Below are 23121 nucleotides of genomic sequence, written 5' to 3' on the forward strand. Positions count from 1 at the left end.
CAAAAGAGTAAACATGGAACCAAAAAAGTTTATCCCATGGGGACACCGAAGAACCCTTTTGGAACCCATTTTTCAAGGAGGGTATTACACAGGTGTTTAATGTGAGTGGGTAATCTTGTGTGCAGGACATCTTTAATGCGTTCATTAAGCAGAACCCAGTCCTAGTGCATCAGCTGCCCTGCTTCTGGAACGTTCAGCTGTCTGACCACACACGCTCCGAACAGTGCTACACAGAGGTGTCTGACCTCAAGGTAGGGCTATGCAGTGAAATACACACACATACACACACACGCGCACACACTCAATATAGCAAAATCCCTCACTTATTTCCTTATGAATGTACTGCGTCTAGTCATCTGGCTACAGGTCACCATGGTAACATGTTTATGTCCCATGTCAGGTGATCCACTGGAACTCTCCTAAGAAACTTCGTGTGAAGAACAAGCATGTGGAGTTCTTCAGGAACCTCTACCTAACCTTCCTAGAGTACGATGGGAACCTACTGAGACGAGAGCTGTTTGGCTGCCCCAGCCATGCCACCTCAGAGAGTGTACAAGTGAGTAAAACATTACCTTAACGTTAACCATAATTATGTGATAAATCAAAACAAATCAAATCACATTTTATTTGTCACTTGCGCCCAAATACAACAGCTTACAGTGAAATGCTTACTTACAAGCCCTTATCCAACAATGCAGTTTTAAGAAAATACCTTTAAAAAAAGTAAGAGATAAGAATAACAAATAATTAAGAGCAGCAGTAAATAACAATAGCGGGGTTATATACAGGGGGTACAGGTACAGAGTCCATGTGCGGGGGCTCCAGTGTGGAGGTAATTTAGGTAATATGTGCATGTAGGTAGAGTTATTAAAGTGACTATGCATAGATAACAACAGAGAATAGCAGCAGCGTAGAATGGGGGGGGGGACAATGCAAATAGTCTTGGTAGCCATTTGATTAGATATTCAAGAGTCTTATGGCTTGGGGGTAGAAGCTGTTTAGAAGCTTGGCTCTCCGGTACCGCTTGCCGTGCGGTAGCAGAGAGAACAGTCTATGACTAGGGTGGCTGGAGTCTTTAACATTTTTTAGGGCCTTCCTCTGACACCGCCTGGTATAGAAGTCCTGGATGGCAGGAAGCTTGGCCCCAGTGATGTACTGGGCTGCACACACTACCCTCTGTAGTGCCTTGTGGTTGGAGGCCGAGCAGTTGCCGTCCTGATGCAACCCGTCAGGATGCTCTCGATGGTGCAGTTGTAAAACCTTTTGAGGATCTGAGGACCCATGTCAAATATTTTACGTCCCCTGAGGGAGAATATGTTTTGTTGTGCCATCTTCATGACTATTGTTTGGTGTGCTTGGACCATGTTAGTTTGTTGATGTGGACGCCAAGGAACTTGAAGCTCTCAACCTGCTCCACTACAGCCCTATCGATGAGAATGGGGGCATTCTCGGTCCTGATTTTCCTGTAGTCCACAATCATCTCCTTTGTCTTGATCACATTGAGGGAGAGGTTGTTGTCCTGGCACCACACGGCAAGGTCTCTGAACTCCTCCCTATAGGCTATCTCATCGTTGTCAATGATCAGGCCTACCAATGTTGTGTCGTCAGCAAGCTTAATGATGGTGTTGGAGTCGTGCCTGGCCGTGCAGTCATGAGTGAACAGGGAGTACAGGAGGGGACTGAGCACGCACCCCTGAGGGGGCCGCCGTGTTGAGGATCAGCATGGTGGATGTGTTGTTACTTACCCTTACCACTTGGGGGCGGCCTGTCAGGAAGTCCAGGATCCAGTTGCAGAGGGAGGTGTTTAGTCCCAGTGTCCTTAGCTTAGTGATGAGCTTTGAGGGCACTATGGTGTTGAACGCTGAGCTGTAGTCAATTAATTGCATTCTCACATAGGTGTTGCTTTTGTCCAGGTGGGAAAGGGCAGTATGGATCTGTTGGGGCAGAATGCAAATGGGAGTGGGATAATGGTGTTGATGTGAGCCATGACCTGTCTTTCAAAGCATTATCTACAGACGTGAGTGCTATGGGTCGGTAGTCATTTAGGCAGGTTACCTTAGTGTTCTTGGGCGCAGGGACTATGGTGGTCTACTTGAAACATGTTGGTATTACAGACTCTGACAGGGAGAGTTTGAAAATGTCAGTGAAGACACTTGCCAGTTGGTCATGCTCGGAGTACACGTCCTGGTAATCCATCTGGCCCTGCGGCCTTGTGAATGTTGACCTGTTCAACCTCTCTGGGATATGTAGGACGCTAGCGTCCCACCTGGCCAAAAGCCAGAGAAAATGCAGAGCGCCAAGATCAAATATATTACTATAAAATATCAAACTTTCATGAAATCACACATGTAAGATACCAAATTAAAGCTACACAGCGAAAGCAAACGATGCTATTATCTGAGAGTAGCACCTCCGTAAACAAAGAGAGAAAACATATTTCAACCCTGCAGGCGCGACACAAAACGCAGATATAAAAATATAAATCATGCCTTACCTTTGACGAGCTTCTTCTGTTGGCACTCCAATATGTCCCATAAGCATCACAAATGGTCTTTTTGTTCGATTAATTCCGTCGATATATATCCAAAATGTCCATTTATTTGGCGCTTTGATCCAGAAAAACACCAGTTCCAACTTGCGCAACGTGACTACAAAATATCTCAAAAGTTAACTGTAAACTTTGCCAAAACATTTCAAACTACTTTTGTAATACAACTTTAGGTATTTTGTAAAGTAAATAATCAATCAAATTGAAGACGGGATGATCTGTGTTCAATACAGGAAGAAAACAAACTAACGCTACCTTTCTGGTCACGCGCCTCTAACAGTACCCTTGAAGTGACCCTCGTTTTGAACAGGACTGCTTCTTCATTACACAAAGGAAAAACCTCAACCAATTTCTAAAGACTGGTGACATCCAGTGGAAGCGGTAGGAACTGCAAGAAGATCCCTTAGAAATCTGGATTCCCAATGAAAGGCCATTGAATAGAGAGTGACTTAAAAAAAAAATCTGAATGGTTTTTCCTCTGGGTTTCGCCTGCTACATAAGTTCTGTAATACTCACTCACAGACATGATTCAAACCGTTTTAGAAACTTCAGAGTGTTTTCTATCCAAATCTACTAATAATATGCATATCTTATCTTCTGGGGATGAGTAGCAGGCAGTTGAATTTGGGCATGCATTTCATCCGGACGTGAAAATAATGCCCCGTCACCGAGAAGTTAAAGGTCTTACTCACATCGGCTGCGGAGAGTGTGATCACACAGTCATCCGGAACAGCTGATGCTCTCATGCATGTTTCAGTGTTGCTTGTCTCGAAGCGAGCATAGAAGTTATTTAGCTCATCTGGTAGGCTCGTTTCACTGGGCTGCTCTCGGCTGTGCTTCCCTTTGTAGTCTGTAATAGTTTGCAAGCCCTGCCACATCCGACGAGCATTGGAGCAACTGTACTATGATTCGAACTTAGTCCTGTATTGATGCTTTACCTGTTTGATGGTTCGTCGAAGGGCATAGCGGGATTTCTTATAAGCTTCCGGGTTAGAGTCCCGCTACTTGAAAGCGGTAACTCTACCGTTTAGCTCAGTGCTAATGTTACCTGTAATCCATGACTTCTGTTTGGGTTGTGTATGTACAGTCACTGTGGGGACGACTTCCTCAATTCACTTCTTGATAAAGCAAGTGACTGATGTGGTGTACTGCTCAATGCCATCTGAATAATCACTGAACATGTTCCAGTCTGTGCTAGCAAAACAGTCCTGTAGTTTAGCGTCTGCTTCATCTGACCACTTTTTCATTGACCGAGTCACTGGTGCTTCCTGCTTTACTATTTGCTTGTAAGCAGGAATCAGGAGGATGGAATTATGGTCAGATTTTCCAAATGGAGGGCGAGGGAGGGCTTTGTATGCGTCTCTGTGTGTGTAAAATGCCATTGAAGCCGGTGTTTGGAGGGTATATTGGCATGGGTGTTGCGGCATTGGTGTTGCGTGTCATCCTCCAAACACCGGCTTCGAGGGCATTAGCACTTTTAAACAGGTTACTAACATATTAAAATAATTATTGACATGTTTTTTTTTTTTTTAAGCAGAGACACAGAGCTACAAAATGGTATATTAAACATTGGACTTTTAAGTTGATAAATTTGTAACCTCACTTTTGAGAAAATGGCCAATGTTTTGGTACCTACTGGCGAGCTCTTCTTTGTCTACAACCATTCAGCATCGATGACACACTCTTAAGCTTTAGCCCCACCCATCTCTTTAAGAGTTGATCCAAGCGTTCTGTCCTAACAACAACAGTCAAGCACCCAATCTAACAGCTACTTCCAACCACAAATGAGAGAACAGCTCATTGACCATTTTACTCTGGTTAGGCTGTTTATATGTTGGTGACTGCAACTGTGCTGCTTGCAACAATTTACAACAATTTACAATGTTTACTGACACTGACCATATTCAACGGGTGTTGAGTGTTCGTAAATTCGTCAGTTATTCTGCACTCTGGCACACTCAGACGAGAGTGCTCTGAAATCGGATTAGATAGCCAGAGCAAATTTACCAGCTAAGTCTATCAACAGTTGTTGCAGTGACATTCTTTTGTTAAGACATGTAGTTAGCTAAACAATGAACCATAATCCCAACTCATGACATTACTACCCTGCATGAATCTGCAGGTAGCTAACCAACCAGGTCCAACGCTAGCTACTGTAGCTAACATTAGGCTATAACTAGTAAAGTAAATGCCTTTGAGAAGTTAATAATAAGATCATACACGTAACAGTAGCTAGTGAGCCAGCCAGCGAACATTACAATTTAATTTGAAATGAAAACGACTTTGTCAAAATTAAAAACGTGTAATATCTGAAAATGTGGCTAGCTAGACTATCTTCTCCGTATACATCATGGATGGATGCCTCTCCCTGTCACGGATGCCATGGTTGCCCTTCGTTTGAAGATGTAATCCAGAGACATGTGTTTTCTCCATCTCCTTAGCTATCATACTCTAATTCCACTGATTTCAAATCTCAGTCCTCCAGAAAGTGGAAAGCAACACTTATGCAGTTCTACTATGTGATACATTAAAAAAAGCTGTGTTTGACAGGATTACCTACACATACTGACCAGCTCAAATAGATAGAAGAGTGCTATATGGCAGACCAATCCGAACTCATCTTTCGGCATATCCAGCCCACTCGTTATCTCAGCCAATCATGGCTAGCGGGAATGTTGCTCGCTATACAATACAATTGTATTCATATTTACAGATGGCATACAAGTCTGTTAATAACGCACATGAAAGTTCATGTTCCAACGCATTTTGATTAAAAAAGTTTACATTCAATTGGCTCTCCTGTGAAATAGTGACCCGCGACATTCACCTAGTTTCCTGAAACGATTCTCATATTTTCATAAAAAACGTTATTTTGGGCCTCCCGGGTGGCGCAGTGGTTAAGGGCGCTGCACTGCAGTGACTCTGGGTTCGCGCCCAGGCTCTGTCGCAACCGGCCGCGACCGGGAGGTCCGTTGGGCGACGCACAATTAGCCTAGCGTCGTCCGGGTTAGGGAGGGCTTGGCCGGTAGGGATATCCTTGTCTCATCGCGCACCAGCGACTCCTGTGGCGGGCCGGGCGTAGTGCGCGCTAACAAGGTCACCAGGTTTCCTCCGACACATTGGTGCGGCTGGCTTCCGGGTTGGATGCACGCTGTGTTAAGAAGCAGTGCGGCTTGGTTGGGTGTGTTTCGGAGGACGCATGGCTTTCGACCTTTGTCTCTCCCGAGCCCGTACGGGAGTTGTAGCGATGAGACAAGATAGTAACTACTAACAATTGGATGCCACGAAATTGGGGAAAAGGAAAAATCAACAAAAGGAAAAATAATGACACAAATTCTAATTTGGGTTGGTTTATGGAGTTGTGAAATAAGCCGTGTCCTTGTCTTCTACAAAGGATAGGAAAGGTTGTCAGATATTATAAAAAGTAATTGCAGATCCCCTAACGGAGTAGTGTATTTTCCCTAGCTCGAGATGTTGCATAAATTCCTTTATCCAATGGTTAAAAGTAGGATCCTTCCACTTAAATCGTATAAGACGTCTAGCTAGAAGAATAGTAAATGCCAGCATGTAAATTCCAAGAACTGTTTAGAGAGGCCTCCTGTGGTGACAATCCAAATAATGCAATGAAGGCAGAAGGCTCTGTAGGTCTCCCCAGTATCTTAGAAAACGTCTCAAAAAATTGATATCCAGAAATCTGTCAATTTCGGGCATGTCCAAAATGTGTAATAGAAAAGAAAGGAGCCTGCTTACATCGGTCACGAGTGGGATCTATTTCTGGTCTAATCTTGCCTTTGACCAATGCAGCCGATTAACTATTTTAAATTGAATTACAACATGTCTTAGACATATAGATGAAGAATGTATTCTCTGAAGCATATTCTGCCACGTTTCATCTGTAAATTGTTCACCTAAATCCTCTTCCCATTGGTTCTTAAGGTTCTTAATAAGAGAGTACAGGGAATCCAGATTGTGCGAGTTTAACCTGTTATGGCTGCAATCCCCCTATCGGGATAAGTGGCATCAACAACCGCTGAATAGCAGAGCGCTACATACAGTGTACAATAAATATTACTATAAATATTTATATTCATGAAATCACAAGTGCAATATAGGAAAACACAGCTTAGCCTTTTGTTAATCCACCTGTCGTGTCAGATTTTGAAATTATGCTTTACAGCGAAAGCAATCCAAGCGTTTGTGTAAGTTTATCGATCGCACAATAAAACATTAAGTACACTTAGAAAATCAGAAAAGCAATCAAATTAATCGTTTACCTTTGATGATCTTCGGATGTTTTCAATCACGAGACTTCCAGTTACACAACAAATGTTCCGTTTGTTCCGTAAAGATGATTTTTATATCCAAAATACCTCTGTTTGTTTGTCGCGTTATGTTCAGAAATCCACAGGAAAGAGCACTCACGACAACGCAGACAAATTCCAAATAGTTTCCATAATATCCACATAAAACATGTCAAACCTTTTTTATAATCAATCCTCAGGTGTTTTTAAAATATATAATCGATAATATATCAACCGCAAATGTCTTTCACAGTAGGAGAGGGGAAAACAATGGCTGTCCAAATTCTGTTTCGTAAGCAAAACTCATGTGACCACTTGACGCAATGTTATCGTTCTGGCTCATTTGTCAAAATAAAAGCCTGAAACTATGTCTGAAGACTGTTGACACCTTGAGGAAGCGATAGGAAAAGGAATCTTGTTCATATCCCTTCAAATCCAGCAAAGCGAGGCTATGGAACATGAAGTTTTCAAAATAGGAGCCACTTCCTGTTTTGATTTTCCTCAGGGTTTCGCCTGCAATATCAGTATATATACTCTCAGACAATATTTTGACAGTTTTAGAAACTTTAGAGTGTTTTCTATCCAATACTAATAATAATATGCATATATTAGCAACTGAGACTGAGGAGCTGGCCGTTTACAATGGGCACCTTTTCATCCAAGCTACTCAATACTGCCCCTGCGGCCATGAAGTTAATAATGTATAGATCAAGATTATGCCCCCTTTGATATAAGGGTTTACTTTAAAAAGAGAATATAGAAAGGAGGTAGATGGGCGTGATGGGAAGTTACTGGAGTATGAAGATACAAAACTACGCAATTGCAGGTATCTAATGAAATGGGATCCAGGAATTAAACTTTTGTACTAACTTTTCCAAAGATGAAAAATCCTTACCAATGTACAAGTCGTTCAGTGAGGAGATCCCTTTTCCAGACCAGAAATGAAACGCACGGTCTAATACTGATGGAGAGAATGTATGGTTCTTTAATAATGGGGCAGAAGTTGAAAGTTCACCGAGATCAAACGATTGCCTGAACTGTTTCCAGATTTCTAGAGAATGTTTCACACTAGTGTTTTTAGTGTATTTGGAAACAGGCTCAGCTAATGCAAGTCTTGAGAAAAGTAAGGCAGCTACGGAGGTGGGGCCACAGGATGAGATCTCCAAGGTCAACCATTTCGGACCTGTAACATCTGGGGTATCTGTCATCCAATATAGAATTATTCATATATTAGCTGACCAGTAATAATATTGAAAGTTCGGAAGTGCTAGACCAACATGGGGACGAGATCTCTGCAATATGCTCTTACGTATCCGAGGGTTTTTCTTGTTCCAGATGAAAGCATATATCAGTGTATCTATGGATATTAAAAAATATATATATACACTGCTAAAAAAAATAGAGAACACTAAAATAACACATCTGAATGAATGAAATATTCTTATTCTTATTCTTATTCTTTTTGTGAAGAATCAACAACAAGTGGGACACAATCATGAAGTGGAACGACATTTATTGGATATTTCAAACTTTTTTAACAAATCAAAAACTGAAAAATTGGGCGTGCAAAATTATTCAGCCCCTTTACTTTCAGTGCAGCAAACTCTCTCCAGAAGTTCAGTGAGGATCTCTGAATGATCCAATGTTGACCTAAATGACTAATGATGATAAATACAATCCACCTGTGTGTAATCAAGTCTCCGTATAAATGCACCTGCACTGTGATAGTCTCAGAGGTCCGTCAAAACCGCAGAGAGCATCATGAAGAACAAGGAACACACCAGGCAGGTCCGAGATACTGTTGTGAAGAAGTTTAAAGCCGGATTTGGATACAAAAAGATTTCCCAAGCTTTAAACATCCCAAGGAGCACTGTGCAAGCGATAATATTGAAATGGAAGGAGTATCAGACCACTGCAAATCTACCAAGACCTGGCCATCTCTCTAAACTTTCAACTCATACAAGGAGAAGATTGAGCAGAGATGCAGCCAAGAGGCCCATGATCACTCTGGATGAACTGCAGAGATCTACAGCTGAGGTGGGAGACCCTGTCCATGGACAACAATCAGTCGTATATTGCACAAATCTGGCCTTTATGGAAGAGTGGCAAGAAGAAAGCCATTTCTTAAAGATATCCATAAAAAGTGTTGTTTAAAGTTTGCCACAAGCCACCTGGGAGACACACCAAACATGTGGAAGAAGGTGCTCTGGTCAGATGAAACCAAAATTGAACTTTTTGGCAACAATGCAAAACGTTATGTTTGGCGTAAAAGCAACACAGCTGAACACACCATCCCCACTGTCAAACATGGTGGTGGCAGCATCATGGTTTGGGCCTGCTTTTCTTCAGCAGGGACAGGGAAGATGGTTAAAATTGATGGGAAGATGGATGGAGCCAAATACAGGACCATTCTGGAAGAAAACCTGATGGAGTCTGCAAAAGACCTGAGACTGGGACGGAGATTTGTCTTCCAACAAGACAATGATCCAAAACATAAAGCAAAATCTACAATGGAATGGTTCAAAAATAAACATATCCAGGTGTTAGAATGGCCAAGTCAAAGTCCAGACCTGAATCCAATCGAGAATCTGTGGAAAGAACTGAAAACTGCTGTTCACAAATGCTCTCCATCCAACCTCACTGAGCTCGAGCTGTTTTGCAAGGAGGAATGGGAAAAAATTTCAGTCCCTCTATGTGAAAAACTGATAGAGACATACCCCAAGCGACTTACAGCTGTAATCGCAGCAAAAGGTGGCGCTACAAAGTATTAACTTAAGGGGGCTGAATAATTTTGCACGCCCAATTTTTAAGTTTTTGATTTGTTAAAAAAGTTTGAAATATCCAATAAATGTCGTTCCACTTCATGATTGTGTCCCACTTGTTGTTGATTCTTCACAAAAAAATACAGTTTTATATCTTTATGTTTGAAGCCTGAAATGTGGCAAAAGGTCGCAAAGTTCAAGGGGGCCGAATACTTTCGCAAGGCACTGTATGTCTGTGTAGTCACTCTGAAGGGCACATAGCTAAAATAAGTTTGCATGGCAGAAAGATTAATAGGCACCAATTCAGTTTTTTGTAGATTAACTTTATAATGAGGTGCGATTTCACATGGCAAAGAAAATGTGCTCTTTCGTCAGGACACTATTGTTCAGAGGAGCTAGCCAACAACACAGCTAACACAATCACTTTAAACTGAAGCTGGAAAGACTGCAAACTTTGTTTTACCTTCTTTCTATTGACATTTCTTTGTATATACCCATAAAAATGATGCCAGCTGATTTATGATTTGGACTGGCTGAGAAACGCTGCCTGCCTGTCTGTCGCAGTCCCGACTCCCTAACGTTCATTACTATGGGACAGCTGGAGATAGAATTTGAATATTGAAACAATGTTAAAAATGTCGGAGAGAGACAGCAAGGTCTATACAAATCTCCGCTGTTGAAAACTAAATGTTAGTCTAAAAGAAATGTGAGATAATGTCCAGATGCTTTTATAGTGGAGATCAAGTTTATAAATTGCCTGGCTGGGCTGATGAGACAGTGGATTGCGCAGTCAGATGGAACTAGGTAAATAGGCATTTTAACGTCGTAGATTTAGCCGGTGGTAACTTGTGGAATAGACACCGGCTGGAATGCGGCTTTAACCAATCAGCATTCAGGATTTGCACCACCCATTGTATAACATTTAACAAACCACTCCCTAACACCTCAAGTAGGTTTTAACATTCACCATACCTTTATTCACTATACTATCATGGACATCCAGACAGAATACAACAGAGTGTGCAGGTGTGCCGCATGCACTCATGAAACCATGTTAGCCTATTAGAGGGAATATTTACAATCTGAACATGGGTTTTGACCGCCCTCTGTCCATCCCTCTCCAGTTACAAGGAGCTCTGGAGGAGCTGGATGAAGACGACCAGTGTTATGACTTCCGGCGGGAGCGAATCACAGTGCACCGCGTGCACCTCTACTTCCTGCAGTACGAGTACACGCCCACCGGGGACGACACGGACGTCACACTGGTCGCACAGCTCTCCATGGACAGGTGAACACTCACCTTATAGCTCTGAACCTACTGGCCTTTGGTTTACTAGTTATTGGAGATGTGAGCTTGAATTCATTATCACGTTATGGCTAATCAGGAGGGCACCTCTCCACAAATACGATTTGTATTTTGCTTATTTCTCTACTTCTTCCTCTTCCCCCTCCTCCATCTTTTCTTCTCTACTTCCACCACTGCTTTTACTATCATTATACATGCTTGTGATACTATACTACTCTGTTTGTAATTTATGTAATCTCTATTTCTCTCAGGTTACAGATGCTGGAGGCCATATGTAAGCACTGGGAAGGCCCTATCAGCCTGGCCTTGTACATGTCAGACGCCGAGGCCCAACAGTTCCTGCGTTACGCCCAGGCCTCCGAGGTGCTGAAGAACCGTAAGAACGTGGGATACCATATCGTTTACAAGGAGGGACAGTTCTACCCTGTCAACCTGGTGAGAAATGTGGCCCTGAGGAACGCCAACACACCTTATGTGTTCCTGGCAGACGTGGACTTCCTGCCCATGTACGGCCTCTATGATTACCTCAGGTGAGTCGTAGTTCTTCCCAAAGATGTTCCATCATAAACATAGACAGAACACTGGCTGGGATTTTTTATTTATTTTTGTCATTTAGCAGCCATTTTAATCCAAAGAAATGTACAGACAACATATGTATGATGTTCATATATGGCCCATGTGGGAGTCGAGCCCACAGCTAAGGTGTTGCCAGCAATGCATTCCTACCAACTAGTGGCAGCTGTGGCTCTAGCTGATGAAGAGTATTCATTGTAAATGAATGGTTTCTCTATCGTACCCCCACAGAAAGTCAGTGGTCCAGTTAGACATGGCCAACACTAAGAAGGCTCTGGTGGTACCAGCCTTTGAGACTCTGCGCTACCGCCTATCCTTTCCCAAATCCAAAGCCGAGCTGCTCTCCATGCTGGACATGGGGACCCTCTACACCTTCAGGTACACCAGCACTAACAGCTCACCCCATTGGTCAATCTGGCTTGTAGATCAGGAGGTTTGAATGGCCCTTCTGAAATAGACCCAGATGACATAACTTGGAACAGCCATCCTGATGTTGATACTATGTTTGTTACATTGATACATTGAAGTAATTTGATAATATATACGGTACCAGTCAAAGGTTTGGACACACCTACTCATTTAAGGGTTTTTCTTTATTTGTAATATTTTCTGCATTGTAGAATAATAGCGAGGACATCAAAACTATGAAATAACACATGGAATACTGTAGTAACCAATTTTTGGGGGATTTGTTAAACAAATCAAAATATATTTTATTTTTGAGATTCTTCAAAGCAGCCACCCTTTGCCTTGATTACATATTGGCACACTCTTGGCATTCTCTCAATCAGCTTCATGAGGTAGTCACTTGGAATGCTTTTCAATTAACTGGTGTGCCTTGTTAAAAGTTAATTTGTGGAATTTATTTCCTTCTTAATGCATTTCAGCCAATCAGTTGTGTTGTGACAAGGTTGGGGTGATATACAGAAGATTGCTCTATTTTGTAAAATACCAAAGTCCATATTATGGCAAGAACAGCTCAAAAAAGCAAAGATACATTTTACTTTAAGATATGAAGGTAGAAAGTACACTTTAGAAAATCCCTAGGTGTGTCCAAACTTTTGACTGGTACTGTATACAGTGCATTCGGAAAACATTCAAAACGCTTGACCTTTTACACATTTTGTTATGTTTACAGCCTTATTTAAAAAAATATATTTTAGTTTTTATAAATGTTTGAAAATGTATCAAAATAGCAAACAGAAATACCTTATTTACATGAGTATTCAGATCCTTTGCTATGAGACATCCTGTTTCCATTGAGTCCACCTGTTTTAAATTCAATTGATTGAACATGATTTGGAAAGGCACACACACACACCTGTCTATATAAGGTCCTACAGTAGACAGTGCATGTCAGAGCAAAAACCAAGCCATGAGGTCGAAGGAAGTGTCCGTAGAGCTCCAAGACAGTATTGTGTCCAGGCACAGACCTGGGGAAGTGTACCAAAACATTTCTGCAGCATTGAAGGTCTCCTCATTCTTAAATGGAAGAAGATTGGAACCCCTAACACTCTTCCTAGAGCTGGCCACCTGGCCAAACTGAGCAATCGGGTGAGAAGGGCATTGGTCAGGGAGGTGACCAAGTGCAATCTCTGTGGAGATTGGAGAACCTTCCAGAAGGACAACCATCTCTGCAGCACTCCACCATTCAGGCCTTTATGGTAGAGTGGCCAGACAGAAGCCACTCCTCAGTAAAAAGCCACTTGACAGCCCACTTGGAGTTTGCCAAAAGGCAACTAAAGGACTTTCAGACCATGAGGAACAAGATTATCTTGTCTGATGAAACCAAAATGTAACTCTTTGGCCTGAATATCAAGTATCACGTCTGGAGGAAACCTAGCACTATCCCTACGGTGAAGCATGGTAGTGGCAGGGACTAGGAGACAAGTCAGGGTGGAGGGAAATATAAACAGAGCAAAGTACAGAGAGATCCTTGATAAAAACCTGCTCCAGAGCACTTAGGACCTTAGACTGGGGCAAAGGTTCACCTTGCAACAGGACAACGACTAAGCACACAGCCAAGACAACGCAGGAGTCTCGGAATGTCCTTGAGTGGCCCAGCAAGAGCCCAGACTTGAACCCGATCTAACATCTCTGGAGAGATCTGAAAATTGCTGTGCAGCGATGCTCCCCATACAACCTGAAAGAGCTTGAGAGGATCTGCGGAGAACAATGGCAGATACTCCCCAAATACAGGTGTTCCAAGCTTGTAGCGTCATACCCAAGAAGACTCGATGCTATAATCGCTTCCAAAGGTGCTTCAACAAAGTACTGTTTAAAGGGTCTGATTACCTATGTAAATGACAAACATGTTTTTGCTTTGTCATTATGAGGTATTGTGTATAGATTGATGAAAAAAAACTAAATATTTAATCCATTTTAGAATAAGTCTGTAACGTAACAAAATGTGGGGGAAAAGTCAAGGGGTCTGAATACTTTCCCAAATGCACTTAATGCAATCTTGTTCAAAACTATTATTAACACACCTGCACACTTCTCTTTCTCCTTGCCTTCCCCAGGTATCACGTTTGGACCAAGGGCCATGCTCCTACCAACTACGCCAAGTGGCGGACAGCCACCACGCCCTATAAGGTGGAGTGGGAGGCGGACTTTGAGCCCTATGTGGTGGTGAAGCGGGACTGCCCTGAGTATGACCAGCGCTTTGTGGGCTTTGGCTGGAACAAGGTCTCCCATATCATGGAGCTGGATGCACAGGTACAGTATGGAGGATAATGGTGGGGAGTTAAAATATAATATATTTATTTTCCTCCAGTACACATTATCACACCACAGTACATTTGCACACATTGGGTAGACCAAACAACCATAGCAGACAAGAGGGGCAGACAAAGAGATGTAGTTAAAGTCTGCATATGCTCATCTGTTTATGGCTTGTTGAGAAGAAAAATGTTTGTTAAAGTTATTGTTCACATTTTATCCTCAGACTCTACTCCCAAATAATCTGCACATAATAACTCCTTTTAAATTTAATTCAAATCCTCAACTCATCTTTGGAATTCAGTTAAGGTTATGCTAATGATTAGAACAGATTTGATTCGCAGTAGACCCCTGTTATTAGGTTTAATGCTTTCACTAAGTCAGGAATAATAGCTATTGTAATGGCCCATAAATCAAAGTCGAGCCGTGACATTTCAGTGTTCAGCACCTCAGAGCAACGAACGTGACTTTGTTTCTCGAGTCTTAAATTATTCAGTCACAGCCGGGACTGCAGATGAGTATTAGCTACGTTGCCTGTTGTACATGGACCGTGTCCAATAAACAAATAAAATAAAACCCGTTTTCACCCCTTTCCCACCCCCCAGGAGTACGACCTGATGGTTCTGCCCAATGCGTTCATGATCCACATGCCACACGCACCCAGCTTCGACATCTCCAAGTTTCGCTCCAGCCCGGGCTACCGCTACTGCCTGCAGACCCTGAAAGAAGAGTTCCACCAAGACCTGTCCCGGAAGTACGGCGCAGCCGCCCTCAAGTACCTCACTGCTCAGAGGAACATCTAAACCAGGACTCCCAAGGGCCACTGGGCTCCATATCTAGGGCCCCAATGGCCCCACTGGCCCCAATGCTCTTCCCTGGCAAGTCTGAAGGGGTTTGGGAATATTGGTAACTATCCTCCAATATCTCGACTAATCTTGGATATCAAGATGGAGCTTTAAAGTCTTGTAGAAATTTCTGGAGATGTGTTAAACTTTCTGGTGTGGTTTGGGCTGGGATGACCCACCCAACTATGCTAGAATGGATTATGGCCCAAACTGGAATAAAATAAAAAAAAATGAACCAAACAGAACAGACATGACATTTGTCGCAAGATGTTGGGCTCACTGGGAAGACGTTCCTCTGAGAGGGATGAGTGGTTGACTGCTTTAAGTCTGGGAGTAAGTGACGATTATCATGATTTGTTCTGACAATCAGGGCCTTTTCTGAGGAAAATACATTTCAAACCGATATGACCACATGGGATATCTGTACCTGGAACTCAAGGACAGGACATTTGGGAAACACATAACTGAAAGAAAGGGAAGTTGCATCTTCCCTGGTCTCTTCAAGGGGACGAATCGGAATCACGTTCGGAGTGACCAATCAAACTGGATAAACGTTTAAGCCTTATAATTTTCCATTATATTTAATAAGATATTTAATGATATCAGTATTTTTCTCAATGTAAATGATTAGCAATTAATAACAAACAAATATGGCATATATATGTTTTGATTATGATGTTGCATTATAATTACATTCTATATCCTTTCTCTATTTTTGGGCCCCCCTGAAAGGAAAGAGTATGTCCTTGTTTGAAAGCCTCTGAAGGCTTGAGCGGGGAGAATAGCCAGGCATCATGGTTAAACTGGACATTGTGTATGTGTGTGCACTCACTGACTAAATGAGCTGCTCACTAAGTCACCATGCTATGTCATACTACATTCTTATCACTCAGTCATATACTTTTCTCTTTCCTCTACATCATACTAATATCATCATGCATCTAAATAATATATACATACAGTATCAGTCAAAAGTTTGGCCACACATACTCATTCAAGGGTTTTTCTTTATTTTGACTATATTCTACATAGTAGAAGAATAGTGAAGACGTTAAAACTAGGAACCAGCACATATGGAAACATGTAGTAACCCAAAAAGTGTTAAACAAATCAAAATATATTTGATATTTCAGATTCTTCAAAGTAGCCACACTTTGCCTTGATGACAGCTTTGCACACTCTTGGCATTCTCTCAACCAGCTTCATGAGGTAGTCACCTGGAATGCATGGAGGAAGGGGAATAATTTAGGTGTACCTAATTTGTGGAATAAATTTTCTTCTTAATGCGTTTGAGCCAATCAGTTGTGACAAGGTTGGGGTGGTATACAGAAGATAGCCCTATTTGGTAAAAGAAAAGTTCCATATTATGGAAAGAACAGCTTAAATAAGCAAAGAGAAACAACAGTCCACCATTACTTTAAGATATGAAGATCAGTCAATCGGGAATATGTCAAGAGGTTTGAAAGTTTCTTCAAGTGCAGTCACAACAAACATCAAGCGCTATGATGAAACGGCACTCATGAGGACCGCCACAGGAAAGGAAGACTCAGAGTTACCTCTGCTGCAGAGGATAAGTTCACTAGAGTTAACAGCTTCAGAAATTGCAGCCCAAATAAATGCTTCACAGAGTTCAAGTAATAAGACACATCTCAACATCAACTGTTCAGAGGAGACTGTGAATCAGGCCTTCATGGTTGAATTTCTTCACAGAAACCATTACCAAAGGACACCAATTAGAACATGAGACTAGCTTAGACCAAGAAACACGAGCAAAGGACATTAGACGGGTGGAAATCTGTCCTTTGTTTTTTTTGTTTTTTTCAACGCTGTGTCTTTGAGAAACAGAGTAGGTGAATGGATGATCTCTGCATATGTGGTTCCCATCGTGAAGCATGGAGGAGGAGGTGTGAGGGTGCTTTGCTGGTGACACTGTCGGTGATTTATTTAGAATTCAAGGCACATTTAACCAGCATGGCTACCACAGCATTTTATAGTGATACGCCATCCCATCTGGTTTGCGCTTTCATTTGTTTTGCAATAGGACAATGACCCAACACACATCCAGGTTGTGTAAGGGCTATTTGACCAAGAAGAAGAGTGATGGAGTGCTGCATCAGATGACCTGGCCTCCACAATCACCTGACTTCAACCCAATTGAGATGGTTTGGGATGAGTTGGACTGCAGAGTGAAGGAAAAGCAGCCAACAAGTGCTCAGCATATATGGGAACTCCTTCAAGACTTTTGGAAAAGCATTCCATGTGAAGCCGGTTGAGAGAATGCCAAGTGTGCAAAGCTGTCATCAAGCCGAAGGGTGCCAACTTTGAAGAATCTAAAATCTATTTTGATTTGCTTAACAAATGATATGCTTTTTTTGTTGTTTACTTCATCATCTCACGTGTGTTATTTCATCGTTTTGATGTCTTCACTATCATTCTACAATGTAGAAAATAGTCAAATAAAGAAAAACCCTTGAATGAGTAGGTGTGTCCAATCTTTTGACTGGTACCGAATAGGTGTCAATATTAAGATTTTTGTTTTTCCTTCTTCATATATTTATCCCTTCTAAGCCAAATATGCACCCAACTTCAGTCAAAAATACAAGTCACCACTGATTGGGACCATCGCAAACAGACCCCAAAAAAATCAAAATAGCAACAACAAAAAAGCATCTCGCCAGAAATGCAATGGCTGAAAATAAACGGCCTGTTGTTGAATTGTTAACAATCACTACAGAAATGCCATGAGCGATTGGAGCATTACCAGTGCCATGTCGAGATGAGTAATACACTGTATGCTATGTGCCATCTACTGTAACAAACCTTGTCATCTACCAAACAAGCCGTTCTCCTTTTACGATGAACCTTTCCCCTTTTCTTTAAAACTTCATTTCTTTTTCTATTGACCCATTCCTTGTTTTTTTTCCGTATACCATCAGGAAACCCACTTCTGTTCTCACAAACCATCCCTTCTTTCTCTAATCCCAACCCCTTCCTAAATCTCTATATGCTACTACTACTGTTTTGAACTCTATAGTACACATAATCCATGGGACAACCGGGCAGTAACAAATCAACCTTTCAACCCCAATGAACCTACCACTCCAAATGCCAAATAATAGGTAAACGCCTAAAGTCACGAGAAACGGCACAAGTGTTCAAGCCTATTTGCTACTGTAATGACTTTGTAATGACTGAATGGTTACATATAATGCCACTATGGGGTCGGCACATACAAGACAACTATGGGATGGGCACATACCCTGCATCGTTACTATGGGTTAGGTATATACACAGCTGCCATTGAATTGGCTACCAAGGAATGGATCAAGACACCACCTCTCCCTGCCACCTTCCATGCCTCCCACAACCCCTGTCGACTGTTCTGAGTGCAGTAAATGCTAGTGCCTTTGCTGTATTGTGTAACTGGATATTGATTGTACTGCTGTACGTTACCAATGGGGCCTGAGGATAGTCAGGCACTCTATTTATTATTGTCGACTCAAATCAATCATATTTTTCTATGTCGGGGACAAAGTGCTTTAAATAAATATGCCCTTTTTCAACCAGTTTGTCTGAGGTTTGTCTCCATTGGAACATAAGTGGAACGGATTGAAGGATATGGTATCACGACTATAAGTGTGGAGTTATATACACATTATTTATTTTCAGAGTTAATTGGTTTTAAAACATCAAGGATTCTCCCCTCATTAATGTTTTTATATGGAGACATAATGTCTGCAATGACTTCATACACACACACACACACACACACACACACACACACACACACACACACACACACACACACACACACACACACACACACACCAAGGAGGGAAAACAAAACAAATTGTAATTCTCCGTCAGCTGTTTGTTATCTTCTGTGACATTTATTACCAGCCTGAAAATTGAATTGTCTCTTGTAGATGTACTGCTTGTCTTAAGGAAATAATCGGCCGCCAGGCAGGCAGTTTTCTTTCACCAAAGAATAGAATAAAAATAGTTTAGCATTTCTTCATATCCACTTTCCCATCTCCGATATCTTCAGAAACAACTGTGGCATGATTATAGTAATCTATGAAAACAGTTGTGTGTCACTCCACTGCATAAGCAATAAAAAGTCTGATATTTTCACATTACAAAAGGTAGAATGGATCACCGAGATGATCTATTAATGGGCATTCACTCACAGAAGGCACAACTAATCTGCAAATCATCATCACCTAAGTATGACATGAATTGCTGAATACGGATCATTCAAAGATTAGTGGGAAAAAGTCAAATACAAATGATATACTTACACTAAACATTTAAAAAACTTTGTAACAGGGGCCATTGTCGAACTAAAAGACTAGACATAATGCAATAAAGTATCTGTATTCTCCTTACGAGAACGAAAAAGGATAGAGCTGCAGTGTCGTTAATGGCCTTTTCAAGGAGCCACATCAGACAAGTCCTATCAAACCATTAGACTGATACATTAGGTATTCACAATTAAAAAATGACTTATCTTCAATGACATTTCTTGACCTTTGAATGATCCTGGTAGTGATAACCAGCTTAAAGACTTGTTTGACCTCTCAACATATACAGGGTCAAGTTGTTCTGAAGTTCTTCCAAGCCGATTGGAGGGTAGAGATGTAGGGCATCTTGAATGGATGCGATGCTTCTTTCAAATTGAATTAAACACTTTATGTAAACCCTCTTTGTATGGACAAATTTACACCACCCTCACTTTCTCCTTCCCTCCATCCGTCCCTCCTTTCCTTCCTCCCCCTCTCTTATCTGCTGGCTAATAATGGAGTAATTGCTGGATGTGGTCCTTTATGACGTTATGAATCATCTCGCCCACTGCACACATTAGACGGGCCTGACACAAGCACTCTTAATATAACAGGAGGTCACATAAGACCAACCACGTAGAGGCGTACTGGAAGCTTCTCAAGAGGAGAGGCAGCAACATAAAGCTTCAAAAAAATCCAGCAGAGGAATGTACTCTTGCTTTACATTGAATTTCAGATAGGTGTTTATGAAAATGCTGACTATTTGGTTGTTCAAACCTGCTCTAATTTGTGATTCATGAATGGCTGGCAAAATTGGCTTGTTTCTAGTTATGAAATGCTCGACGTGGAAGCACGGAGGTGAGCTTGAGCGCTATATTTTTTTACCCATGTTTGTTTAGACTCCTTTTGTTTTTGTTCCATTTGCTTTGCAGAAGCTTAAACCGTGTGCTAGGCTAGATATATTTAGAAAGAGTTGAGCCTTTGTGCTCCAAACAGACACAATCTGGAGTTACACAACAGTTTCTAAGATTGCCTATCAATGTACAAAGAGAAGGAAATGATTCAAAGTGTTGCAAATGAGTTGGATGATGTGATCAATGATGTTCTGTTTTAGATATATTTTCCCCCAGTTTCCAAAAAACAAAGGGGTCAACAATAAAGTTAGCAAACTGTAAACTTGGAAAATCTAGAGGGTAAGCAGCAAGATTCGCCGGAGGGCAATTTTTTTTTAATTATGATCATTTTTACACTGCAAATTGATCTCAAATAAGCCCAAAATAGATTTGAAAATAGTAACGTCATACCTTGATTATCTTGAGACACGATCGTATATGTCTCTTTTTTAAACATTTGTGGGAATACTTGGGAACAGATTTCCTTAATTAAAGGAATTTGGGTGATTTTATGGTATTTTTTTGTACAAACAACTGCCTATATAGATAGGCCCAAGCAAGTCTCTAATTATTGGTGTCCTTTAGGAGTTGTTTCTTTGCAGCAATTTGACAATGAAGGGCTGATTCACACAGTCTCCTCTGAACAGTTGATGTTGAGATGTGTCTGTCTGTTACTTGAACTTTATTTGGGCTGGAGTTTCTGAGGCTGGTGACTAATGAACTTATCCTCTGCAGCAGAGGTAACTCTGGGTCTTCCTTTTCTGTGGCGGTCCTCATGAGAGACAGGTTCATCATAGCACTTGAGGATTTTTGCGACTGCACTTGAAGACATTTTCAAAGTCCTTGAAATGTTCAGGATTGACTGACCTTCATTTCTTAAGGTAATGACGGACTGTCATTTCTCTTTGCTTATTTGAGCTGTTCTTGCCATAATATGGACTAATATGGTATTTTCCCAAATAGGGATATCTTCTGTATACCACCCCTACCTTGTCACAACACAACTAATTGGCACAAACGCATTAAGAAGGAAATAAATTCCACAAATGAACTTTTAACAAGGCACACCTGTTAATTGAAATGCATTCCAAGTGACTACCTCATGAAGCTGGTTAAGAGAATGCTAAGAGTGTTTAACACTGTCATCAAGGTCAAGGGTGGCTACTTTGAAAAATATCAAATATCAAATATGTTTTGATTTGTTGAACAATTGTTTGATTACCTCATGATTCCATATGTGTTGTTTCATAGTTTTGTTGTCTTCACTATTATTCTACAATGTAGAAAATAGCAAAAATAAAGAAAAACCCTGCAATGAGTAGGTGTGAACAATCGTTTGACTGGTACTGTATATAAACTCAGCAAAAACAAGAAACATCCTCTCACTGTCAACTGCTTTTATTGTCGTGTCCCTAGCCCTCACCATCCGATCCAACATGTCTCAGATGTGCTCAATGGGATTGAGATCCGGGCTCTTCGCTGGCCATGGCAGAACACTGACATTCTTGTCTTGCAGGAAATCACGCACAGAACGAGCAGTATGGCTGGTGGCATTGTCATGCTGGAGGGTCATGTCAGGATGAGCCTGCAGGAAGGGTACCACATGAGGGAGGAAGATGTCTTCCCTGTAATGCACAGCGTTGAGATTGCCTGCAATGACAACAAGCTCAGACCGATGATGCTGTGACACACCGCCCCAGACCATGATGGACCCCCCACCTCCAAATCGATCCCACTACAGAGTACAGGCCTCGGTGTAACGCTCATTCCTTTGACGATAAACGCGAATCCGACCATCACCCCTGGTGAGACAAAACCCCAACTCGTCAGTGAAGAGCACTTTTTGACAGTCCTGTCTGGTCCAGCGATGGTGGGTTTGTGCCCATAGGTGACGTTGTTGCGGGTGATGTCTGGTGAGGACCTGCCTTACAACAGGCATACAAGCCCCAAGTCCAGCCTCTCTCAGCCTATTGCGGACAGTCTGAGCACTGATGGAGGGATTGTGCGTTCCTGGTGTATCTCGGGCAGTTGTTGTTGCCATCCTGTACCTGTCCCATAGGTGTGATGTTCGGATGTACCGATCCTGTGCAGGTGTTGTTACACGTGGGCTGCCACTGCGAGGACGATCAGCTGTCCGTCCTGTCTCCCTGTAGTGCTGTCTTAGGCATCTCACAGTACGGACACTGCAATTTATTACCCTGGCCACCTCCTTGTAGCATGTCTAAGGCACGTTCACGCAGATGAGCAGAGACCCCGGGCATTTTTCTTTTTGCGTTTTTCATAGTCAGTAGAAAGGCCTCTTTAGTGTCCTAAGTTTTTATAACTGTGGCCTTAATTGCCTACCGTCTGTAAGCTGTTAGTGTCTTAACGACCGTTCCACAGGTGCATGCTCATTAATTGTTTATGGTTCATTGAGCAAGCATGTGAACAGTGTTTCAACCCTTTACAATGAAAATCTGTGAAGTTATTTGGATTTTTACGAATTCTCTTTGAAAGACAGGGTCCTGAAAAAAGGACATTTATTTTTTTGCTGAGTTTATATTATTTGACAAAACACTTCGGGGGTTCAATCACTTGCGGGCTGTTTTTTTTTTCCCGTGGGCCACCTGTTGTCCACCCTTGATACAGTATGATTACTCTCTCAGTGTCATTTTGTGCCACAGTGCTGGCAGACAGTCCCAGACATGCGAGATAAACCCATCAGGGGACAGAGTGGGTGGCACCAGTCTCATTATTGGTGTCAGCTGTGGGATCGATGTCCTACCTCCGAGTCTCCAAATAAAAATGAACTCCCACAACCGCCCCCGTCCACACTACTCTTCCACCGCTGCCTCCACTGAATCAATGGCAATAACCTCTCCCTCTCTTTATTTTCCCCTCCGTTTGGTC

The 23121-nt window shown here is 41.9% G+C and overlaps 1 protein-coding gene across 3 annotated transcripts in view; it reads left to right on the forward strand.

Annotated features, from left to right (window-relative positions):
• Nucleotides 1-15272, forward strand: part of LOC110506282 (LARGE xylosyl- and glucuronyltransferase 2) — a 93296-nt gene extending 78024 nt beyond the window's left edge. For all 3 annotated transcript variants that reach the window (XM_021585734.2, XM_021585736.2, XM_036964046.1), the window contains 7 exons: nucleotides 126-251; nucleotides 401-556; nucleotides 10736-10899; nucleotides 11169-11447; nucleotides 11722-11868; nucleotides 14013-14208; nucleotides 14817-15272. In XM_021585734.2, coding sequence (XP_021441409.2) covers nucleotides 126-251; nucleotides 401-556; nucleotides 10736-10899; nucleotides 11169-11447; nucleotides 11722-11868; nucleotides 14013-14208; nucleotides 14817-15014 — 1266 coding nt within the window. In that variant the 3' untranslated portion in view covers nucleotides 15015-15272. The remainder of the gene's footprint in view (nucleotides 1-125; nucleotides 252-400; nucleotides 557-10735; nucleotides 10900-11168; nucleotides 11448-11721; nucleotides 11869-14012; nucleotides 14209-14816) is intronic.
• Nucleotides 15273-23121: the final 7849 nt, after the last annotated feature.

The sequence above is a fragment of the Oncorhynchus mykiss genome, chromosome 26 (assembly GCF_013265735.2).
Source record: "Oncorhynchus mykiss isolate Arlee chromosome 26, USDA_OmykA_1.1, whole genome shotgun sequence".
In the NCBI taxonomy this organism is placed as follows: domain Eukaryota; kingdom Metazoa; phylum Chordata; class Actinopteri; order Salmoniformes; family Salmonidae; genus Oncorhynchus; species Oncorhynchus mykiss.